This window comes from Toxorhynchites rutilus, chromosome 2, assembly GCF_029784135.1.
Source record: "Toxorhynchites rutilus septentrionalis strain SRP chromosome 2, ASM2978413v1, whole genome shotgun sequence".
Classification (NCBI taxonomy): domain Eukaryota; kingdom Metazoa; phylum Arthropoda; class Insecta; order Diptera; family Culicidae; genus Toxorhynchites; species Toxorhynchites rutilus.
In genome coordinates, this window is record NC_073745.1 from 245,596,428 (window position 1) to 245,621,749 (window position 25,322).

A 25,322-nucleotide genomic window follows, 5' to 3' on the forward strand; every position below is an offset into this window, starting at 1 on the left:
ATTTCTAGTGTACGATCGAGAGTGGATGGTTTGAAAACTTTGGCCTTTAACTTCAATGGCTGATAAAGCGGATAAGTGATCTTTAACTTTGAAATAATCGAAAAATATGATCTGTTTCATCAGCACACTGAGATGCGATAGGTACTCTATTTTTTATTCGTGAATAATCTGATCGAATTTATATCGATGCTCCTTGTTCTTAATATCAAACAATAGAATTAAAAATTTTAATCTTTGTTTTAAATAAATTCAGACTGCAATGCCAAGAGGTAGAGCATTTTGGTCATCATGTCTGCCAACATGTCGTCCGTGCAGGGCCCGAAGATGAAAAATGAAAATCGGCTCTTCTTTCAGTAGCTTCGCATCGACTAGGACTGCTTCAGCATTTGCCGTCAACATGATTTGAATTGATTAGAAAATTAATTGACAAGCGTTGAGAGCGAGGATGACTGATGAACTATCTAGCAAATGGTTATTCTAATTGACGTGACTAATGAATACAAATCTGCCTCTTCATTCAACCACTTCAATCCACACTTCTGCTCCCGCTGACACGAATCTCGTTACCCGCGTATACAATTTTATTTTTACGTCCATATAAAGTGAAACGGAAACCTCATTTGCATTGAAGTTCATTTGACGGAGAAGAATGAAATTAGATAGTCGAGTCGTAGAGTGAGATAACAACTAAATGCCCGAATGACTGTTGAGTCAGGTTTACGGAGAAACTGTTATATACCTTATAACTAACGGAGCCTGCGGAGTACCAGGGTGTACATCGTGCCCTTACTGCATTAAATTGATCACTGATGCAGTTTACTTTCTTTACCGTGCAACTCGTGGGACCTTTATGAACAATAGCAACAAACGAAATTCCTCGGGTTCCGGCAGCCTGGAATCTTTAAACTCAAAAAACCTTGTAAATCTGAGGTCTTCTGGAACTAATGGCGCCAAATTCGCGGTTCCACATAAAAACCAAAGAGACGTCATCAGGGATTTTGGCAAAGAGAAGATTCTACGCGGTGAATCTTTTAAATCCGCGAAGCTTGACAATCTGGAAGTTCCTAGGCCAAGCGGTTCCAACTCAGCGGCTACCGCAATAGGTTTAGAAACTCTCCCGAATGTACCAAACAAACGGTCAAAACTAACGCAAAATACTAAGGTTCTGCAAAACCTTCATCACGCTAAAGCAGCCCCGAGTGTGCTGTCTAGGAGGTTTATGGGTTCACAAAGGAACAATACTTGGTATTCAGACAGGTGCATGTAAGTTATTTTACGATTACTTCTCTTAAGGGGGTATTCTAGTGTAGAGACACGAATTTTGGACACTTTTTCGAGCTCCTTAAAAATAAAACAAAGAATATTTTTACTATTCATTATATCATTATTTGTTCATCTATCTTTTAACAATAAAAAAAATTAACGGAGAAAAAATATTCATAACTAGAATAGTTAAGAGCTGATGAAATGAGGGAGATCAAAAAAAAAAGTTGTTCCATGGCGTATACGATTCCAGCCTTCTAGCCAGATTGCATGAACCTCGGATAAGTCAAAAACATGTTTTTTTTTCAGAAAATGGCGGCCGTTTGGAAAACAAAATGCGGTTCAAAAGGTTTCTTGTTATGTTTCCCTATTTTTTAAAAATAGTAAAACCTAAAAAATATAATTTTTGCGATAGAGAGATGCATGCAGATTGTATCCGTAGAAATTCGACATGAATCGCTTCAATAGAACTTGAGATATCGTGTACGCCAGTTTGAAAAAACTAGTTTCGAGAAAAATGCGTTTGAAGTTCATTGTTATGGCCGTAATGGCTTTAACTCGGTAAATAATAGGATTTTCAATATGTCCTTTCTAGGGTATATTCTTGAATGCCTAAACTACAGAAATAAGAAGGAAAAAAACATTGTTTTTTTTCAAATTTCTAGATTAGAATACTGCCTTAATCAAAGGAAATCTATGAAACAATGAAGATTTTTTTGAAGAAAAATTTGAATTTTTCCATTCAAAAATGGTGATTTCTAAAACCGAACAAACAATGATATTTTTTTGGACAGACCATGATCAGAGGTGGAAAAACCATGATCATAATTTTTCATTGAGGAAAATTGTTAAAAAAACATAAAAAACATGAAAACATACATGAATAAGAATGGAACATCAAATGTGTTGCTAAGCGTGAAACCCGAGGAAGGAATCGTCCGATTTAAGGTGAAGGTTGAAGGAAGCCACAAACGGTTGCCACAATGGCGCTCACTTCTTTAATCTCCCTCCCTCACCCCTCGCCCGAAATACAATAATTTTGCGAAACATTGTGGGGAAAATGATCGTTTTCGCACACTTCCCATCAAATAATGTCAACCAAATTCTAATCGATTACTAACAAGATATTAAATTTTCATTTGCCGTCGCAATGTATAATGAAAAACGTCGGAAAACTCGTGCTTAAGAAGATTGTATTGCAGAGCTCGGAACACTGCGACGACTGCCTCTGCTGTCAAAAAAAATATAGACGGAAAAGTATTACATTCAATCAAAATGCCTCGGCCTACGAAGAGAAGGTTTAAGTCACTCCAACGTGAGAATGTGAAAAAAATACGATCAATGAAGGAAAATATTAAGGAATTTTCAAATATAATCATCTTGTTTTTTTTTTAATTTGCTGATTACAATAAGTTTAAATTTGTGACTTCCCGTGGCGTTGCTACAAGGTAAGATCGCAATTCTTTCCATGCTATTTTTATGCCCTGGAACATTCTTTCAGCCTCAATGACTGAAGTATAAGTGGAAATACACTTCTAAAAGAGCCCCAATTCCCATGTGTTATAAATTTGCTCATGATACACGCGCGTTTAATCAGAATTTTACTTCATATGCAAATACACCTTCTATATATATTTATATTTGCAATTGTTCAACGGAACACATCGTTCATACATTTTACTTCAGTATTGAATTGTTATTTTTTTCAAATGTATTCTAAGACGCGTGTCAGTAAAGCGCCACACAGTCTGATAAGGGAATTGATCTATTTACGTACCAAAGCCAAAACAAACGGTGTGCTTTGCTCTTCTCTCACCCTATCAATAAAGAAATCATTAAACGTGTACTCCGTTGTACTCCAGTGGCCAGATAATGTGAAAGCCATGACCAAAACAAAAAAGCATGAGCCAATCACTCGCTGACAAATTCCAAGAAGGCCTATAGATTCACTATGGAACTCGCTGTCGCGAATAATCTGCACAGCGGATCAACCGCACGCGAATAATCGGGGTTCTACTGTATATAATTAAAAATGGAACGCTAAATGTGTTGGTAAGCGCAAAACCCGAGGAAGGTGTGCGCAGATTTGAGCTATCTCTATTCTGTTTTACTTGTCTCTGTCCGTAGATTAATGTTATGGTGAGAAAGATTTTTTAAGCTTTTGAAAAACTTTGAGAGAAAGTTCAAAAAATAAAACTCATATGTTGTACAATGACATCGTTGTTGATCCAATTGGATTACCGTTTGCGGTAATCCGCAAACAATGGCAATGGCAATTGATTCTCAGGAGGAATCATTATGGTTGAGTTTCTGGAACCATTTGATACTATCACTGGTGATGTATACCGACAACTAGCGCGTTTGAAGGTTTGAAGAAAAATAGTTAGAATGGCTGTTCAGACAAATCAAAATATGTTTTCAACATGGCAACGCTAAAACACATCCGCCAACATATATATGTCGTCTAGTTGCAAAACCGACCAACTCCTCAAATTAGTTTTTTTCTTAGCCAGTTTTGCAACTAGGCGACACATATATTTGCCATATTCACTGTACCTAACTGTTACTGATGATGCCATATTTTGACATGCATCAAAATTTGTCTTGATAATTGAATTTATATAAAGAAGCAAAACATGTTCAGGCAATGAATCTGTAAATTATCTACAGCTCGTGATTGCTGTAGTTGCAGATGAAGCATACTTTCAACACTTTGAACAAATCTTTCTTTCATTCTCTACACGGGCAAATGTGTTTTTATTTTCACAAGATGGGGTGGAGACATCCATACACCGAATGCTGTATAATAAAAATAAAGCGATGAAGATAAACCTTATTTTGCGCAATCTATATCGCATCGGAATGTCCTCGGTGGCAATTAAACGTGAATGACTACCATCAATCTCGCACACCATTCTCTCACTCGGCGAGCTTCATATTTCAGGTTCACCTGAAAATCTGTGAACTTTCACTTTTCGATAACCGCTTATTGACATATTGATCATGCGTGCCTTACCGCCAGCTTTCTGGCCTTCGGAGCTCACCCTATAGAGAGCTGAGGAAACGACAGCAGCCCGCGCGCCCATCCAGAGAAAACAAGTTTGCATTGTTATGCAAGAAGGCTGCGCGATTGTTTGTTTTGTTTGCTGTTTCGTAAAAAAAATAAATAATCGATCCAATGAACCGGATGATTTTCTGGGTTACGAGCTACGCATGGGAGATAAGCTCGCCGTGGGCGAAATATTTATGTAGCGGTATAGGGACATCATGACTGACTAGCGAAATTTGACAATCAATATAAACAATTGAGGAGCCATCCCGTTTCAATATAATTCAATGTGTTTCTCTAGATATAGGAACATAAACAAAATAAAAACTTCGATCCCCTGTGAAACAAATCTGTAGAAGCGGAGTCCAAGTTAACGCCGATGAAGGACTAATTGTGGAAAGTGACGTGTATTTTTATCATACTTTTTTTTTATTTTTTGAATCTTAATTGAACAAACCGTTCAAAAATACGTTCTATATAAGTTGATCACTTGGGTAAGCGTCGGGTATCTGATCGGGTATTGGTAGAACAGTTCTACCATAGCATTCATGAACTCTTAGATTCCTAGTTAGTAAACAACAGGTAGCAGTTGCTACCTCGATGTATATACTGCAAATTAGTATGTAATTGGTATTATAGTTGCAAACTGGATCTTGTACAATTTGGCTCAACTTTGCTCAGTAACAGGTAGTGTCTGGTTGCTGCATTTGCATGTAAGTTACTTCCACATGGTATTAATTATTCTACTACTACTACTGTTTCCCGCTCTACCGTCGGAATCAAGAATAAACACTACACACGGTGAAGTGTCAAAAGCAACAGCAAAACGGTTTCCCCAACTTGCCAATGAACGCAAAACGCCTGCATCGTTTGTCAACTCCAAAAGCGGATGCCGCTATTTACGAGCAAGCTTCGTTATGTCATTGCTGAGCGAAAATCTCGTTCAGCGTTGTGACGCAAACTATCTCCACGTTCATAAAATCAAACGATGTTGGCATGATATGCACTTACTGCCTTCGACTGGTTCGACCAATTTTTATCAATTCTACCAGAAGCGGCAAATTAGTATTTGCAGAGCGATTTTTTGGTTTGCTTGAACCAGTTTTTAGGTGTTAATTTCCGATCGAGAATTACCATTTTGTAGCGCAGCTCATGTTGCAGCTTTAGAAAGTTGCCTTCCCTGGTTCATGAACCGTGTAATGTCCGCGAGAGTACTCTCCTGAATATATGTTAGATTTAGGGTTTTTTCATACCGAATCTCAAATTAACGTTACTCACTCAATCATCTTTCAATGCCACCTTGTATCACCTGTGTTATAAAGTATCAGCTTATCGAACGTTTCCTGATCTATTCTGGATCAATAATTGACTCGTGCGTTAATTGCTGGTGAACCGAGGTTAGTGCGTATTTATACCTGCAAAGGTAATATGATTCGCCGTTGTCGTGTAGCGCTCTCGATAATTTATCACAAATCAACCAGGCTCTGGGATGCAAACATGTTTTCCATTTATCGCCTGTATGTCAAAAAGCACGAATAATTGTGCACAGTGGGTCCAAAAGTTTTTGTTTAGAGGAAAATTCCTTGAGATTGAGATTGGAGCATTGTAGATAATGGAAAACAAAATTAATGGTCGAATTTGGAGAGATTTTTTCTTCTTTATTATAGTGACTTTCAACACATTTCGGCTGTTTCGTCACTTTTACTTCCATTTTTGGAAGAATGTCGGGAGTGAGAATTGAACACGTGATCTCTGCGTGTATGGATGCTACCACTACGCCAGATATCCTACATTTGAAAAGATTGGTTAATGAATTTATATTTATGACTCAAAATGTTTCATATAATAACAAAAGTAACCATACACACAAGCGTGCCTGCGAAAGATCAACTTCTGACAGCGAGCCGGCGGCCTCTCGCAGGAACGTTTGTGTGTTTAAAACGATTTTTTTGTAGCAAATGAGTTTTCGGCACTTGGTCGTTTCTCCATCTGATAAGTCAATTTTGGACATTTTTTTTGGCCCGATCGGTCCGAAAAAAACTGATTTTTTAAAATAATATCGCCAGAATTGCACGTCAGGTAATCAAATAGGGATAATCAAGTGCAGGTGGTTTTGAAAACTAAACTGAAAAATCTTTTTCCGTATAGCTCTGAGCATTTCAACTCAGCCCATGATTTTTTCAACCCTGGGGTAAGTCGAAAAACCAGTTAAAATCGACTATTTTTTGTCTTTGCTGCAGATGTCGGCTGTATGAATGAATGATGATAAATTCAAGGAATAAGGATTATTCATGTTTCGTTCCACAGTATGCTCTACGTACTTTATGAATACATGGGACAAGTGAAATTTGTTGATTTCGCAACTGGGGGTTGTTCAAATATTGCATAACGCAATTTGTTTCACTATTTTAGACTCCCTCTTCCCTTTATAACTAGTAAGAGATGGTCATTTGCATAAAAATGTTTAGACTTATTTGGATTTATTTCTAAGGGATCTCCTCCTCGCTTCCTGAGTTCGTTACGGAATATATGAATATTTGAATGATCCCATAAACCTCATGAGTGGTTGTTTTGAGTGGCTCTATTCTGACATGAAAACGTCTAAAATAGCATTCTCGATGCTATTGTTCCGTATATGAATTCCTAGTATGTAGTGCTCATTTTACGTGTACATGTACCAATACCACTTTTTCCAATTGTTTATAAGTAATTCCTTCAATTCCAATATCTTTCGAAACATCCAGTGTGAATCTCTATTTTTTATCGAAAGTCATCTGTCATACCTTGTATATGCTGCAAACAGATTTCAATTTAGTGATTTAGTGATTTTTTAAGATAACTTCCAAGTTGAACTTCGAAAAAATCGTTTCAACTTGCCCCGGTGTACCTTATATGAGAACATTTATGTTTGTGGAAAAAGAAACTATTCAATTGACTTTTAGAAATCCGATGGGATTCGAACTCCAGTTGTTTGGATGATATGCAGCAGCATATGGAACATAATTCTAGAGCAGTGAAAACTCGTACTTATAAAGCTAAAAAGATGCAGTCGGATACGTGATTGCAGGTTGTCGATTGTTTTTTAATGGAAATGGAAGTGGAAAATTTATATAGAATTGCTTGAGTGAGAGTCAGTGTTACGTGTTTTATGTAATCAAATAGCATGAAGTAAAATTTTTCATTAAAATTTGAACAATTAAAAGCTGTTTCAGGCCTGCTGATCTTTTAGCGATCAATTTAACTCCTTAAATCCCTATATAACCATATGTTGGAGCAGGTCGGGCTCACCTTATCGCCTCGTCCAACGGTGATCATGGAAACAGGAAAAATGGATTGTTGAGGAATCCGCTCACGGCTAAATCTGTTGCAGATCGTACTCTGCTAGCGATGAACCGGCCGAATTCCTATGAGTACTCAGCTGCCAGTGGAGTTCTTGCACTGCAAACCGACCCGAACGGTGATAACGGTGGGTTAACTAACAAATTTATTGTACAAACGAAACTTTATTATAATTTCGGACAGAGCGTAGAACTCGCGTCTGTCTCGTTTGAGGTAATGAAGTTGCCTTCTAAATGGCAACAAGTTTGCGAACAAAACGGGGCATATTTTACTTAAATTGGATAATTTCAAGTATGTTATGTATGCGACTAACAATATGCCAAGTTACGCGATTTAATGTTTACTGGGTAATGTTGATCAAAGTATACATGTATGTCCAAAATCGTTAAAAATGCGAAAACCCCGATTATTTTTTTTCATCACGACAGTTCAAGTCGTAATTCAGTATAACAAACATCGGTTTCATAATATACACTATCGTAAAATCGAATTAATCAACATTATATATGCATATCAAGTGCTCCGCTGGCCGAGTGGTTAGCGTCACACCTAACATGCCGGGAGTTCACGTTCGATTCCCGTTCTGGTCGAAGGAGTTTTTGTCAAAGAAATTTCCTCCGACTTGCACTGCATTGCATTCAAGGGGTGCTATTTGGCTTAGAAATCTCAACTAAGTGGTAATCAAAATGACGCAAGTAAAACTATAAGGAGACGGCGAAGTTCCTCTAGGAACGTTGGTGTCATTTAAGAAGAAGAAGGTATGCATATCAGACAGATGCAGTTGTCGCATAAACAAATAATTAAAATCAATCTATCGCTGCGAAAAATCTTATTACATGCCGTGGAAATCATGTCTGTGATAAATGGTATATCCCTACGACCATAGTCGTATTAGGTATGTATATCGCCTTCAATCTTTTGGGTGGTATATGATTCCAGTTAGGGGCACCATATACCACCCAAAATATGGGGTACAGTTTACTGTTCATTTTATAGCGGTGTTGGTCTCGCATTATAAGATACCACTCAGTGAGTGAACGAATCCGAACATGTGTTAGACAAGTTCATTTTGTCTCGTAAGTTGAACGAATAACTCTGTCGACCAATGATTCACGCTTCATCGATCGGATTTGTGTGCGGATAAGACAGAGAAGGGTCGCCAAGCGATAATTTTCTCGTGATTGCACTCATTTGAACAATAATCATACCGATAGCAAGCGTTTTAGGGGCCAATGCACGACATGTGGATTACTAGACAAAGTTGTTGGCTTGGTTTCACAGTTTAACTGCCCTCCATGAAACCGCTGTTGTTCACCGATGCTGCATTTGTACATTGTACATTGTTCATTGATTGTGTTGTTCAATGCGATGAGATATTCCTAAAAATCGTCCAACGTCAAATTCTTCAGTAGAGTAGTGAGGAGCAAAAGTTCGCATTATAATTTTTGAAACATAGAAATATGTAAATCTTGCAATAGGGTATAAGTTTAACGCAAGGCTTAGCACCCAATCGGATTAGAAAACGATAGCAAAGCGACGACAGAAACTAACGAAAATGATAGGGGTAGTGGGGCAAATTGGTCATGGGGGACAAAGTGGTCACCTGCTTGTTTGGTAGTATAACTATTGACTATAGATGCCGTATTGATAGTCACCTTATGGTTGAAGAATTTAATGACTTTTGAGTCACCCTGTACTTCAGTAGAGCTGTCGCATGTCAAAATACAAATAAAAACAGAAATTGCTCTCTCAGTAGCCATTCGGCCGTAGTTCTGTGCGCATGGTATCTAAGGAAATTATCATGAAATTTAGTCTATTCAATCTGATATGTTGGACAAATCATTAGTTTGGACGACTGCTCACATATTCTAGTAGAGGTGAACAGATATATTGCTTAATCTCAGCGATCAATTAACATGGACATTATTTTGACGTTTGGAGACAAAGTGGTCGGTGTATAACAACTTACAATGTTCTGTTTACTAAAGCTGATATACCTCATCACTTTCTGCTCTTGAAGAAGATCCTTTTGTGGCTTTGAACCTGGATAAATATGCCACTCTAACTAAACCAAGCCTCATTATGCGAAACGTTATGTGTTTCTTACTACGTTTTTGTATGCAAGAGAAAATTTAAACTGAAACTCTAGGTGAATAGGCCAAGCTTATTTCCTACATGTACCTTAGGGTGGCAATGGATGTATGGGAAAAATTTCATCATCGAATTTCAAAAACCGACCATGTACATTTTGTTTATTGGCACAAAAAAATGATCTGTGCAAAGTTTCAGCTCGATCAGACATGATTTAGGGGTGCCTCAAAGTGCTCAAAGAAGTTTTGATTTTTTGTCGAAGTCGATTTTAGGCCAAATTTTTTTTTCGTGATAACATCAGATCCCGACGTTTAATGCATTTCAAGTCATTTGGCATCGAAAAAAAATTCGATTTTCCAGATTTTTGAGGATCAAAAAACAAAAACTTTGAGCGCTTTGAGGCTCCTCTAAATCATGTCCGATCGAGCTGAAACTTTGCACAGATCATTTTTTTGGCCAATAAACAAAATGTACATGGTCGGTTTTTGAAATTTGACATGACCATTTTCACTGCTACCCTAATGTACCTATTATATCAAATATGATTTGAACAAATTTGGACGAAAAAATAATTTTATATCATAGCATAAATTTATCCCATTTAGCTTGATATGTGCGGGTGACCACTTTGTCCCCACTAGGTGACCACTTTACCTCCAAGCAAAAAAAAGTTTGATTTTTCAACTTTTCTCTAATGATGAAAAGTTTACTATTTTGAATTTTTATATTAAAAGTCGTTTGCTCTCTTGAAGAACAATGAGTTGAACTATAATATTTTTCGAGAAACGGGAATTGAATCGGTATCTGGGCGATGGAAATAGACATATTCCTTAGGGTGGCCCCACTTCCCCTACAAGCAAGCATCGATGAACACGCGCACAGTTGCCAAGCGATAACTCTCACGCTGTGTTCTTTCAGTGTTTTCATTGACACGTCAGTTTTCTGTTCCATGGGTGATGCAAAACATATTATTGTGTGTGTTAAATGAATCAAATAAGAGAATGCGACGAGTGCTCGTTGATACGATTGGAACCATCCTTGCTGTAAAGTGTGCTAGAAAAATTCTGATTAGGAAATTTGTAGTTACGGACGAATAAGTTAGATTTTCATTACAATTAAAACTTTATGCTCGGAGACGGAAGAACCTGCAGGACCTACCCATGAAGTTTCGGACAGTTCAAACATGCCCATATAAGAAAATGATTGATAACAAAATTACATCGAACAAGAGTTCAATCCATTTAACTAATCCCGAGATGAAGATTGGGCAATTGCAAAACGGAAAATAAAGAAGGGCAAGGTAAGATAAATTTGGATGCGAAAGAAATTAAAAAAAACAGCATAGAATGTATGGTTCGGGAAATTTTATTGCCATTATAATCAAATCAGATTTTTTTTTAATATTTTTTTAAAGAACGCAATGAACAAAACCCGACAAATCTACCCATGCAAAATCAGACCGGACTCCACACAGAATCCTTGAACAGTGGGTATCTGGATTCAAAAAAGTTCACACAATCACTACTGATGAGCCACGTTCAGAACTCTGAACGTGATATAGGTTAAAGCTGAGAAATACATCTGAGTGTTCTAAGTTGTCAACTGAACGCGTTCGTAACATTTCTCTATTGAAGCAGTGTTTAAGCAATCCGCGTTTGCTAACAGTCGCTCGAAAACTATCGGTCGATCATCGAATTGAAGTGTTGGTCCCCTGGACACCATATTCACCAGATTTAGCTCACCGCGAATATGATCTGTTCCCTAACTCGGAGGTGTGCGTTGTAAGAGACAAGGAAGTCGTTAATGTTGTGAAAGAATAGTTTGAGAAATCCGACGAATCGGCAGTAGAGAGCTGTTATGGAAAATGTTTTATTCTTGATGAAGATCATGTTAGACAATAAATTCGAGAGTTATTCTTCGTCATGCAGGAGTATCATCCAACCCAACGCTTCATTTCATATAGCACTAAGTGTGTATTTCAACTAGCATGTTCAAAGATTCTCCAGAATCAGCATAGTTTATTTAGCATTTCCTTTTGAACAAATCATCCGTAGTTCGACAGTTTTCTCTCAGTCACGTTGCTAAAATATAAAAAAAAAACTGACACACTATTGCGCGTTATTCCAGTGCACACAAATTTATCGCCACCATTTAAGCCCTGCACTCGTCTATCAGTGGCTTTTGTCTGTTTTTACCGGTCAGTAGCAAGGTGAATCACTTCTTATCTCGATTTTAATTGAGGAAACTACCTATCTAGTGAATGGTAAGACCATCAGGTGATAAAGCACTTTTCGTTCTGTCTAGATGGGTTGGGCCGTGTATGCCCTTTCATGATAAGCAAACCCTGTTGGATGAATTTCTAAGGTCAAGGACGGTGTGTTGACTTACCTAGGAACACAGACTGAATGGAAGAGACCATAGTGTCTTAGTACGTGTACTAGCTCCGGTGCTGTCCGACAGGCACCCATTATACTGAACATTGCTAGTAACGTGTTCCATATCGCTAGCAGACCGCGTAGCTCGAACCTGTAAAATAAACGGAAAAAAGAGCAGTTAGCGGGTTTGTGTGTATGCAAGAGAGATTGAACGTGAGGGTGTCTCGCCGGTTCTCAGAGAACCAGGTAGTCTTCCTTGGTATACATGCTCTTTCAACACGTGCTCTGAAAGGTGTTTATTGTAAAGTAGTAAACACCGTCGCCACAAATGGCGCCAAAAACAAATCGCATGTTGGCTGAGTCTTTAGTTTGAAACTAGGTACATAAGAACAAGTGCAGTAATGCAATGCACATAGAATGAGTGATATGACACAAGCACGACAACTTGTTTGCTCCTTAGTAGAATGTAGACACGAATGTTTATGCAAATAACACTTTCGGACTGTGACCGTTCCGTTGGTGCTGGTCCGAGCCAAAGTTCATTGGCACTAATTGTATTACACTCCAGCCGGCATGTACAACTTATTTTATTCTGAGCTTCGAAACGAGGTGAACGAACTACAACAAATGAGCGAACACTAATTATGGGAATCATGTGTATGGTAAATGTGATGTTCCTATGAAAGGACCCTTCTATGAGATCAATCCTTTTTATTATTATTTCATTAATCAATCATTACTAAGCAAGTTACAAGTTCAGTGATGGGATCACGACAGTTGTCGTCCAAGTTATTGATAAACGTTTTGCTTCACATTCTGCACCTAATTATTCACTTCCCAATGAATCTTTAATGAATCGAAAAAAGTCACTGGAGTGCACCTATTGACCGCGAATTACAAAGCAATTGCAAATTGAGGCAATTAACCTTAATGTCTTCCCGATGCATCCGATGTAGGCAACAAACAGAACTTACCCTTTGTGTGCCCACCACACGGGGCTCCGCATGTGATTACACGTGCATAATAAACGTGGACGAAAAACGGGCCAAGCACCTTTTTCCCTGGTGGTATATTTTTTGCCCTTCCTTCGTAAACTGGGCAATGAATAAATAATGGCAACACAAAACCCGACTGATTACGGCTGAGCTGATGACAGTACTTAATAAGTTAAATTGTAGTCGTGCAAGTGTGGTCAGGGTTCAACGGAAAAGCTAAATATGAATTCTTATGTTTTGTTGTTTGTGGCAACAACAGCGTTTTATAGAGGTGACGATTTTTGCTGCCAATGGGATGTCGTACATTCGATCTGATTCGGATGTACCGATCTCTTGGCAGATAGTGTAATCACAGTTTACACATTTTGCAAGTAACGCATACTTATGTACGCATACCCTGGTATTGCGAGTGCCCACGCGACACGCCACTCGGCGCAACCGCAATCGAGTTGTAAACATTATTACATTGCATCCGATAGCGGTAATCGCTGCCAACACATATCCACACCACAAGTGCAGTCATTTGTTTGATGAGTTATTTAATAGACAAGTGACGAGGAGTGGCAAGTTTGCATCCGAATGCGTGCCATTTGATGATGAACGTCAGGTGGTAATAAATGTTGATGTGGATGTTTTCTTATGGCACTGACAAGATTCCTGGCGAATCAAATAGACATAATAAAGTTATCACCTGGAATAATTGAAAATAATTTATAACACCTGAGTTGTTATTTGGGATGCGCATGCAGCGATATCATTGCAGCAGACAACTGTGTATACAGGTGATAATCACAATAAAGCTCAGCTGTAGCAGAAGAGTTCTTAATTCTTATCATCATATTGGATTTCAGGCGAATTTCGGGACTATTTCATCATATTTCTATATGTTTTCCCAAATTGAGTGAAAAAGACTTCCAATCGAAATAACACATTCCCCTTTATTACTCACGGCGAATAGCGGATTCTTGTTGTATTGTGGAAGCCAACTTAGTTTTCAGCTCCTATTTTATACCCGAGTCGATAACATAGGAGGAAATGACTTCAAATCACACCTATGTGACGAACTATAGTCACGCCATTTATCTGAGAGAACACCGTGACTTGAGCCACCTCACGTCATCCGCCGCGCGGAATAAAGGGGAGTTACTTTACTATAGATCGGTTTAGCGATTGTGACCTCCAGATTGGTGTATGGGATTGGACTGGTGGTCCGAGGAAGCCAAGCAGCTCCCAGACTGCAAAATTCAACCAAATCATCTGTTTCACTTCCGGTGTATTCACTGTAAACTTGATAAGCTCAATCATGACCGAATCGGGCACCCTCTGCTTCGAGCTGATAGCCGTACAACTATCGTGCGAATCACCATCCGAATACTTCAGAAAATTCGAAGCAACAATTATCTGTTGTACGTTTGGGACATAGAGAAAGCTGTGAGAACTGGCGATTCTCCCGAGAATATTTGCTCCATCATATTTATAACAGCTTTCGCCAAGTCGCTTTGAACACTCAACCGTTCTTTCTGTTTGAAAAATGGAAATTTCTAACAAGCTCAGTTTGTTGTCACCAAGCCTTGAAACATGATTAAGTTGAGCAGCATTTCAACTCTACAAGTTGTTTTGTTGTTTCAAAACAAAAACAAAAATATTTTAAAAATAAACTGGATTATCCACACATCGAAAAACCCGCATTTAATCTGTGGTTAACGCGTAGTGAACTCTCTTCAATAGTAGAAGCCGACATGATAGCCACACAGGTCAGGGTAATGCCGACAAACAACTGCAGGCAGTACGTTTGGCATCAAGACGTTGATGACATTTGCCGGATGTGCTATCAATCGAGTGAAAACATAGAACACATTATGGGATGCTGTCCCGTTTTGCCCAACGCAGCCTACACCCACCGTCACAACAACGTGGCCCGCCTTGTTCACCAACAACTGGCGCTCCAATGTGGTTCCTTGGAAGCCCCTGGAAACTCTCCAATGTGGTCTACTGAAGGCCGTACCAAACTATTGGTACCTGCCTGAACCTGCCCTGGAAAATTACCGTCTCAAGCACTGGGAACGCACTGTTCTGACCGACCGCTCGATCTACCACAACCGTCCAGATATAATGGTTTACGAAAAGAGTGACCGAAAAGTCACCATCATCAATGTCGCTATTCCACTGAACCAAAATCTGGAGGTCGCAACATTTGCAAGCATTGACCATTGACCGTTGAACTCAAGGAACTATGGGGGCTAAGGGAGGTCCCAAGAATAGTTCCAGTTGTTCTTTCTGGAACTGGAATTGTCCCGAAGACACTGATGGAAGCACTAAAGGTGTTGAATATCGAGAAGGAATTGACCGGAATCCAAAAGTCGGTCATGCTTGGCACCTGCGCGATTGTCCGACAATTCCTAGGACAGGACTGAACAGCACGAGCATGCAGATACGTGCCTTCCGCAGAGCCTAGTCCCGTTTTGGCAATCAGAAATCCGAGGACAGGTGAATATTCTGGCAAGGTTCACCTAGTCAAGAAGTGAAACAAGTCTGCCAAAAAAGAACATATGCAAAACAAAAATATAACAAGATCTTGAAGTACACATTGCACAGTCGAATATACTGCGGAAAATTGTTCTTAAACTGCTAGTCAAATCGTTGAAAAAGCCTTCCAAATCAGTATTACGATGATACCGAAGGACGATAATTCGGCGCTGGAAGTTACTGCGAAGTCTAAAAACGATTTTTTTTTCAAATTGGATTGATCAAAGACTCAGTGAATTTTCTATACAAATAATGGTTAAATTTTGTACAAATCTTTTCAATGATACAGTAATGCTTTTGAATTCGGACGCTTTTTAGTCCGTACACTTTTTCATTATTGTACCAAAACCATAATATTTTTTTCTATGTTGAATAATTGTGACTGATAGTTACTATTGTATCAATTCAGTGCAGTGTCAAGCATTGTACCTACCTAGCTGTTGACAAAAAAAATAGCAAAAATCAAAACAAATATTTCTGTTCAAAAACCCATGTGTGGAATAAAAAGCACATTCAGACGATGATTTTAAATCCGGACGGCGGATCAAGGTAATTGAAGGAGCTTATTGAGGGAGATACATAAGAGCAGAGATCGGAATGCTCGCCGATTTGAGAGAAAAAACATCCGTTTTCACCCACAGGCAAGGTTGCCAATAATATTTTTCAAATAACTGGACGACCGCTCTTAAAAAAACTGGTAGAAAAATGGATCCTGTAAAAACGTTTTATTTTAAGAAGATCGACTTTCATTAATCTGAAATGACTTTTCTACTTATTCCAATGCTTGAGATATAGAATTTCTTTCGAAGCCTCGTGTAGTATTTACACAAGGCGGGCTCGATTATATACAGTATCCAATTTCTTTTCACCGTATGTAATCGAATACTGTATATAATCGAGTTAAAAAAAATGTTATTCGTTTTTTGTGCATATATTTTTCGTTAATTGAATATTAAAGAAGAATTCAATTTTCGATTCATCCTCTTAAAGGCAGAAAACACTGCTCTCACATAAAAAAATTATCTAGAATTTCTCAGGAGATGATAGATGATCATATTTGATGGAAAAAAAATCTCCCTCGCATATACGAGTTGGACTCGATCATCTGGAGACTCGATTATCCGGAGTATTTTATTTTTGATTTTCGGAAATTTTGAATAATTTATATGATAGTTCTATATTGAATAGCTAATATGGGTATCAAAAGAAAGGGCTTGATTAGTAGAATGCAGTTATTTATGAAAAATGCAAATCCAAGATGGCGACCACTACAGAATGGCGGATTACATATTTTCTCAGAACCCCATCAATATTGGTATCAAACGAAAGGGCTTGACTAGTAGAACACAGTTATTTATGAAAAATGCAAATCCAAGATGGCGGCCACCGCAAGATGGCGCCATATATATTTTTTTTTCAACCCCATCAATACGGGTATCAAATGAAAGAGCTTGACTAGTAGAATACAGTTATTTATGAAAAATGCAAATCCAAGATGGCGACAACTACAAAATAGCGGATTTCATTTTTTCTCAGAACCGCATCAATATGGGTTTCTAATGGAAGGGCTTGACTAGAAGAATATAGTTATTTATGAAAAATTCAAATCCAAAATGGCCACCACCACAAAATGGCGCCATATATATTTTTTTCAAAACCCCATCAATACAGTTATTTATGATAAATGCAAATCTAAGATGGCGGCCACTACAAAATGGCGGATTACCTATTTTCTCAGAACCCCGTCAATATGGGTATCAAATGAAAAGGCTTCACTAGTAGAACAATGTTATTTGTGAAAATTGCCCAAAAATGTATCAATGAAAAATCCAATTTCAAGATGGCCGCAGTCCCCAAACAACTAATTACTTTTTGAATGGTTTCATTCAGCTTGACCTGTTTCTATGTATGTTTGAATGTTTGTTTGTTGTCCCATATTAACAGAAAATTGACCCCGTTCCTGTTGAATGATTGATCTGAAATTTGGAACATACATTTAATTCTACTGTCATTATAAAACTGCGTATTCCATGATCCTGAGAAATTCAATTTGGCCGCCGCTAAATATGGCTGAATAGCTTGATTTGGAGAATACACTACACTATGAACAACATAAATTCGAAAAGGTCGCCGCCACAAAATGGTCGACTATGTATTTTTTGCAATCCCCTCAATATTGGTATCAAATGAAATGCTTTGACTAATAGAATACAGTACAGGTCGGACTCGATTATATGTGATTCGATTATATACAATTTTGGACTCGATTATATTCAGTTTGGATTTTTTTTTATATTTCAAATATGGCTTATTTCATGAATCAATGTAACCTTTCAACGTTAAGGTGAAGTTCAAGTGGCTAATACATGTACAGTGGGGTAAAAATCGTGATTTTTGAAGATTTCGTTTGAATTTTCACCAGGAACTGTTTATATCGATATTGCAGCCAAATTAAGAAAAATAGAAGTTGTGCGTCAAAGAACAAGTTATGGAGCGGTTAAAGAACTTCATTTTAATTGATAGAAACAATCTAGTTTAACCCTAGACAGTTCCCCTTTACCAGTGCAAGCCAGAAAAACGATCTATGACGATAGAATTTCTGACCCGAACGGGAATCGAACCCAAAGCCCCCATCTTGGCAAGCGAAACGCTTACTACTAGGCCATGGGGACCACTGACTATAAGGGGATGAATCAAAAATCAAATTCCTTTTTCAAAAAAAGAAAAATACTAGCAAAAAAACAAATAAAGAAAAAAAATGTTTTGACTGGATTATCCGGAGGATTCGATTATCCGGAGTGAAAAAAATCAATACTCCGGATAATCGAGTCCGACCTGTACTTGTTCTTTGACACCTAACTTCTACTTTTCTCAGTCTCGCTGCAATATCGATATAAAAAATCATGGTAAAAATTCAAGTAAAATCTTCATACCTTAATGTTGAAGGTTACATTTTTTCTCATATTAGAAATTCATATTAGTCATATTCGAAATCTAAAAAAAATTTTTTTTTTTCAAACTGTATATATTAGGCTGTCAAAAAAGTCCTGAGTTAGGCTGTCAAAAAAGTTTTTTGAATTTTCATTTGTTCATAAAATTAGTTACAATCATCTGTTTTAAGTCAAATATGCGCCGTTTTGTTCGATGACTTGTTCCCAACGAGATGCCAACTTCATAATACCCCTGTTATAGAAACTCGCTTCCTTATTGGCAAAAAACTCGGATAGCCAATTTTCACAGGCCTCTTTTGTGGCTAACTTCTGACTACCTAGTTCGTTCGCCATGGACAAAAACAGGTGGTAGTCACTTGCTGCAAGGTCCGGACTATACGGCGTATGCAAAAGAACCTCCCATCCGAGCTCCCGGAGCTTCTGGCGCGTCACCAAAGAAGTGTGTGGCCTGGCGTTGTCCTGATGGAAGACAATGCGGCCTCTGTTTATCAAAGATGGCCTCTTCTTCATGAGTGCTACCTTCAAACGGTCCAGTTGTTGGCAGTACAGGTCCGAATTGAGCGTTTGGCCATAGGAAAGCAGCTCATAATAGATTATTCCTTGACAATCCCACCAAACACACAGCAGAACCTTCCTGGCCGTTAATGAGGGCTTGGCCACCGTCTGAGCCGCTTCAGCGGGTTTCGACCACGACCGTTTCCGCTTCAGAAACGGGTCGATTTTGTTGCGATTCAGCAGCGATTCACATGCGTCGATACGGTCAAAGATGTTTTTTTTGCGTCAACGTGTGTGGCACCCATACATCGAGCTTCTTTGTGAATCCAAGCTTCTTCAAATGGTTAATAACGGTTTGATGACTTATCCCCAGCTCTTGGCCGATGCTACGGCTGCTACTATGCCGGTCTTTCTCGGCAAATTCAGCGATTTTGTCGCAATTTTCGACGACAGGCCTTCCGGAACGTGGCGCATCTTCGACGACCTCTACACCAGAACGAAAACGTTGAAACCATCGTTGTGCGGTGGAAATGGAAACTGTATCGGGTCCATAAACTGTACAAATTTTATTGGCAGCTTGAGATGCATTTTTGTCTTTGTCATAGTAGTACTGTAAAATATGTCGGATTTTCTCTTTATTTTGCTCCATATTTGCGACACTATAACTCACGAACGACTTCACCAAACAAAACACTGTCAAGGACTATATTATAGCGCGAAAAATACCTTTCCAACAAGCTATAGTATGACTCGATACAATGAATACAACTAGAACTACGCGCTTACAACTACACCTCGCGGAAATACCGCAGGACTTTTTTGACAGCCTAATATATAATCAATCATATACCTTTCATCATGTGCTCCCTTGGCCGAGTGGTTAGCGTCATAACTAACATGCCGGGTGTTCGGGTTCGATTCCCGTTCTGGTCGGGGGATTTTTTCGTCAAAGAAATTTCCTCCGACTTGCACTGTGATCACGCGTATTCTAGAGCTTGCCACTCAGAATGCATTCAAGGCGTGTTATTTGGCATAGAAATCTCAACTAAGTACTAATAAAAATGACGCGAGTAATACTACGTTGAGACGGCGAAGTTCCTCTAGGAACGTTAGTGCCATTGAAGAAGAAGATACCTTTCATCATTATGTTCCCAGCCTGTTTATGTTCTACTTTTTGTTGAGGTTATATTCAGAAAAAGTTCTTTCAACAGTTTCAATTGAAATGGTAAGGGTTTGGAAGAAATATTAATACATTGTGAAGTTATTAGGATTTAACTGTTTGGCTGGATCGAGAGAGAAAAAACTGGAAGAATCCCCTTTAAACTGGAACATTGGCAACGCTCCCCACAGGGAAAAATAGTTAAGAATAGAGGAGGCAAGAGAATGCTATACGCTCACTTCGATTCTCGCAATTTTTATTTTTCGACGATTTATGATGACCGAAAAATGGTTTCGTTATCAGCGACTTCTTGATGTCGATAATGGTTTTTCACTTCTTCAGTACAGCTGAAAACATGCGATTAACATTAGTTAACTGAGTGTCTTCTAGCGCTACGTGTTGTGTTCTTTGTGCAATTTCAATAATTCAAATAAGTCACGGATAACAACTCTAAGCTGTGAGATAATCTGAGATAATCGTATTATAGGATGCTACTTGCGGATTTGAACATTGCATGCGAATCTTTACGAGACATTCATGATGTCTGGCCTAGGCCACAAATATCACGTTTAATATTAAACCGTATAATGCCACTGTTATAAACCATATATTCGGGGCCTTCGTGACAAATCTTTCAATAATATTAAACGGTAGTGTCAAATAATGTTTTTGCTGCAAACAGTAAAAAAAACTATTCTTTTCTAGTTAAATGAGTTCATGTTTAGAAACAAGAATAATAGCTGAGGGCGAGACCTGGAGAAAATGGAGGAACACGAAAACGCAATACCACCTACCCCTACCGTTTATTCAGAAATTATCGATTCTTGATACATATCAATAATCACAACAAATAATAGTACAATAATGATAATCGCGGTGTGTGTGTTGCAAATAGCAACCGTCATCTGAGTGTTCAATTTAATTTATTCATTGCCTATTTATAGCTTCCATTCAAGCGCCTCGTGTTATTCAACCATATTCCGGTACACGAATGAAACAGTATCGTTTACGTCACTTTTTTGGCGGAATTGCGTGTGAGAGAAGCCTCCCTACAGCAGCCGACCGCGAATGTGCATTAGATCTTATTTACCAGTTTTTCCAGGAACTGACTCTCGTCAGCTATGCAATACTAAGTTGCACAACTTGGAGGGGCGGATTCGTTTTCATTCAGATAGTTATGTTTATCTATAGGGCGATTGCATCATAAATTACGGGGGTAAGCGTTGACTGAAACTATGTTAAGATCTAAAAATCTCGTTCAGTATTTCCATACTGAAAACATTTTCTGATATAAAAAAATCAAAATGGTCACGGCGCTGCCAAAACTGTGCCGTCTGCCATATCCGGAACGAGCTGATTCGTGTATGATTATGCAATCTCGATGCCACATTCGGGCCAACAACTATGTTCACAGCGGCGAGTCTACGGGCAAAGAGAAAGGAAAATAATCGACCTTGAACATCAAACAACCTGCACCGAATTTTTTTTTATTGCTTTCCTTTTGGCGCGTTACCCTAAATACTATGATGGGACTTTTTTATCATACTTATTTTCGCTTCAGCCCGGCGGCAAGATATGGCATTGTTTCAGTTGAGAATGTTGTCGTTTCTCGGTGGAAAATCGATGCACACAGTGGCACAACGTTGTCAATCGCATTTTAAAGCTCACAAGAAAATATTGTTGTCAAAAACCAAACACACGGATGTTATTATATCACAGCAATCGATTGCTATCTGTACAACAATGGATAAAAGATAAATCACAAAAGAATATTAGAATGTGTAAAAAGTGTGCACAGAAACCCTCGTGATGAAGAAACTCTCAACGACACAAGAATTGAGAGCAACTCACGTGCATCTCACGAGGAGAACCAAACTCATTGACCAACAACATGTGCTCCCCCCATGTGAAGAGATTCTCTAGATAAGGTTAGGGTTTTTTTTCGCTTGTTTGCGAAAAAGGATTCGAGAGCGACCGCGAAATCTGTACTTAAGACAGAGCGAATGTGCGCGTGTCACCCACTCCCGGCTTCTCACCAAACGGGGCGAGAGCACTCTTATCCTCCAACTTCCCGGGAAACACATAAAGCTCTTCCGTTCTTTTTTTATTCATGTTATTGTGTTTTTTTATTGCTTGCCTGGTGGTTTCTAGGATAAGACACGGCAAGTTGGTAACCGGCTTTTTCGATGATTTGTGGAGGACGACAATGTAATTCTTTTTTTTTCTCTCTCTCTTTCAGGAGGGTGGTCTCAAACGAATGGCCTTGTGCGAAAGCAATGTTGCACACAATGGAAGCTAAATGAGTTGATAGATAAAAGTGCTTATCGCAAAAGGGTTTTATTGTTTTGGTGTGGAAAAGGTGAAAGAAAAAAAAACTGGATTATAACTGCCACCAGCTGCCAGCATAAAAGTCATAGGATCAAAATGAATATTTCTATTTCATTAACCGTAGAATTAAAATGAATATTCTCATTTTTTTCATTGTTTTATTTCAACGTACGACTACGTCTTTGATTTCTATCTTGGGGGGGGGGGTGTGTCATTCTAGGAAAAATTAAGAGATTTCAAATGCATATTAGGCATACAACATTACTGCGTGGTATGTTATACTATATACCATTAGATAGGAAATTTATTCAGCAATTTTTCCGATTATAACACAAACAGTGAAGATAGTAAAACAAATAAACAATTAAATGAGTAAGGTAGGTATGTATTTCAGATTTTCCTCGCTGCTTGCGTTATAAAGGAAGAGCAATAAATAACATGTTTGTATATAATTCGGGAGATAAACTCCATGCTAGAGATGGGCAAACCTTTTACGAATGGTACGAACGGTCGTTCTTTTTTAAAAAAACGGTAGTTAGCCATATGAACTGATTCTGAACGAACTGGTTTCGAGTGAACTGTTTGGAAACGAATGATGTGCAACTGAACTGAATATGGATTTTTTTTTTTTTTTTTATTAAATCGTTGATTTTTACAGGCTCAGTTACATAAGTTTAAAGGAGCCAAACTCCTGACTGTATTGTTACAAGTATATATAAACATTTTTCCTTAATTCTAATGTTAATGGTGTAGAAAACCGATTACTCGCGGTCTACTCGAGTTTAGAAGGGTGACATATTTTCTTCAGGAAAAGGAAGGGTTAAAAGGATATGTTGACAATGTTCACTCTCACATTCACACTCACATTCATTACACTCAATTCTTAAGCCTATCTTATATCTAAAATGTTTTTACAGTTCACCTTATTCTATTGTTAATAAGAAGGGATTTGATTTCTCGCGAAGAAAAAGGAAAAGGAGAATATAAGGATATAAGGATAATCAGACACGAAGATCGATAACTTTTAGGAAGACATATATTTGGGACATGTAATCAAGGTCTAAACCAGCCAACACATCTCTCACCGGCACATTGGGCTGCCTTCCTCTAGCCCGAAGAGAGTTTTCTAAATTCGATCTGGCAACAAGATACTCCTCGCACGACCAAACAACGTGTTCGACGTCGTGGTAACCTTGGCCGCAGGCACAGATATTGCTGTCGGCAAGATCAAAACGAAAGAGTAGCGCGTTTAACGAACAGTGATTGGACATGAGTCGGGAGAAGGTGCGAATAAAGTCCCGACTCAAGTCCAGACTTTTGAACCATGGTTTGAGGCTAACCTTAGGGATAATTGAGTGGAGCCACCGGCCCAATTCATCTTCGTTCCATTTGCGTTGCCAGTTAACGATGGTATTTTTACGAACTAAAGAATAAAATTCATTGAAGGCGATTTGACGCTGATAAATTTCGCCTTCAATTGCACCTACCTTTGCTAATGAGTCAGCCCTCTCATTACCCGGAATTGAGCAATGTGAAGGGACCCAGACAAAGGTAATGACATAACAGCGTCTGGATAAAGCACTCAAAATTTCTCGTATTCTCTCAAGGAAGTACGGCGAGTGCTTTTCCGGCCTCACTGAACGGATAGCTTCGACAGAGCTAAGACTATCCGTTACAATGTAATAGTGTTCAACAGGTCGTGAGGCGACGCTGTCCAGCGCCCAATGAATTGCTGCCAATTCAGCAATATACACTGAGCAAGGATACTGAAGACTGTGTGAGGTGCTAAAAAAATTGTTGAACACTCCAAATCCTGTGGACTCATTCATAGAGGACCCATCAGTAAAGTACATATTATCACAATTGACACGCCCATACTTTGCTTCGAAAATCGTAGGAACGATCCCCGATCGATGATAATCTGGAATTCCATGGATATCCTGCTTCATGGACAGATCAAAATGTACAGAGGAATTGATGTAGTCAGGAAAACAAACACGGTTGGGAATATACGAAGAAGGATCAACCTGCATGGAGACGAATTCATGATATGAGCTCATGAATCCAGAATGAAAATTTAGCTCGATCAGCTGCTCAAAATTTCCGATCACCAATGGGTTTATGACCTTACACCGGATGAGGAACCGAAGAGATAATAAATTGAAGCGATCTTTTAGTGGGAGTAGGCCTGCCAAAACCTCGAGACTCATGGTATGCGTTGAGGGCATACATCCCAACGCAATACGGAGACAAAGATACTGAATTCGCTCGAGTTTAATGAGGTGTGTTTTGGCAGCTGATTGAAAACAGAAACTGCCATACTCCATCACTGAGAGAATAGTTGTTCGATACAACATTATAAGATCTTCGGGATGGGCTCCCCACCAGGTGCCGGTAATTGTACGGAGAAAGTTTATTCTTTGTTGACATTTTTTACTCAGATACCTAATATGGGCCCCCCAAGTACATTTGGAGTCGAACCATACCCCAAGATACTTGAATGACATAGCATGAGTGATCGGTTTACCCAAAAGTTGAAGCTTTGGTTTTGCTGGTCTATGCTTCCTCGAAAAAACCACCATCTCTGTTTTCTCCGTGGAGAATTCGATCCCTAGCCCAATGGCCCAGGTTGAAAAATTGTTCAAAGTATCTTGTAAGGGTCCTTGCAGGTCGGATTCGTTTGATCCTACGACAGACACCACTCCATCATCTGCAAGTTGTCTTAGGCTGCAATTTTGTGTAAGGCAATTG

The 25,322-nt window shown here is 38.7% G+C and overlaps 1 protein-coding gene across 5 annotated transcripts in view; it reads right to left on the minus strand.

Moving 5' to 3' along the window:
* LOC129767348 (elongation of very long chain fatty acids protein 6) overlaps positions 1–25,322 on the minus strand; it is a 90,731-nt gene that overhangs the window by 17,968 nt on the left and 47,441 nt on the right. For all 5 annotated transcript variants that reach the window (XM_055768105.1, XM_055768103.1, XM_055768107.1 and 2 more), the window contains exon 3: positions 12,131–12,268. In XM_055768105.1, the coding sequence (XP_055624080.1) occupies positions 12,131–12,268 (138 nt within the window). The remainder of the gene's footprint in view (positions 1–12,130; positions 12,269–25,322) is intronic.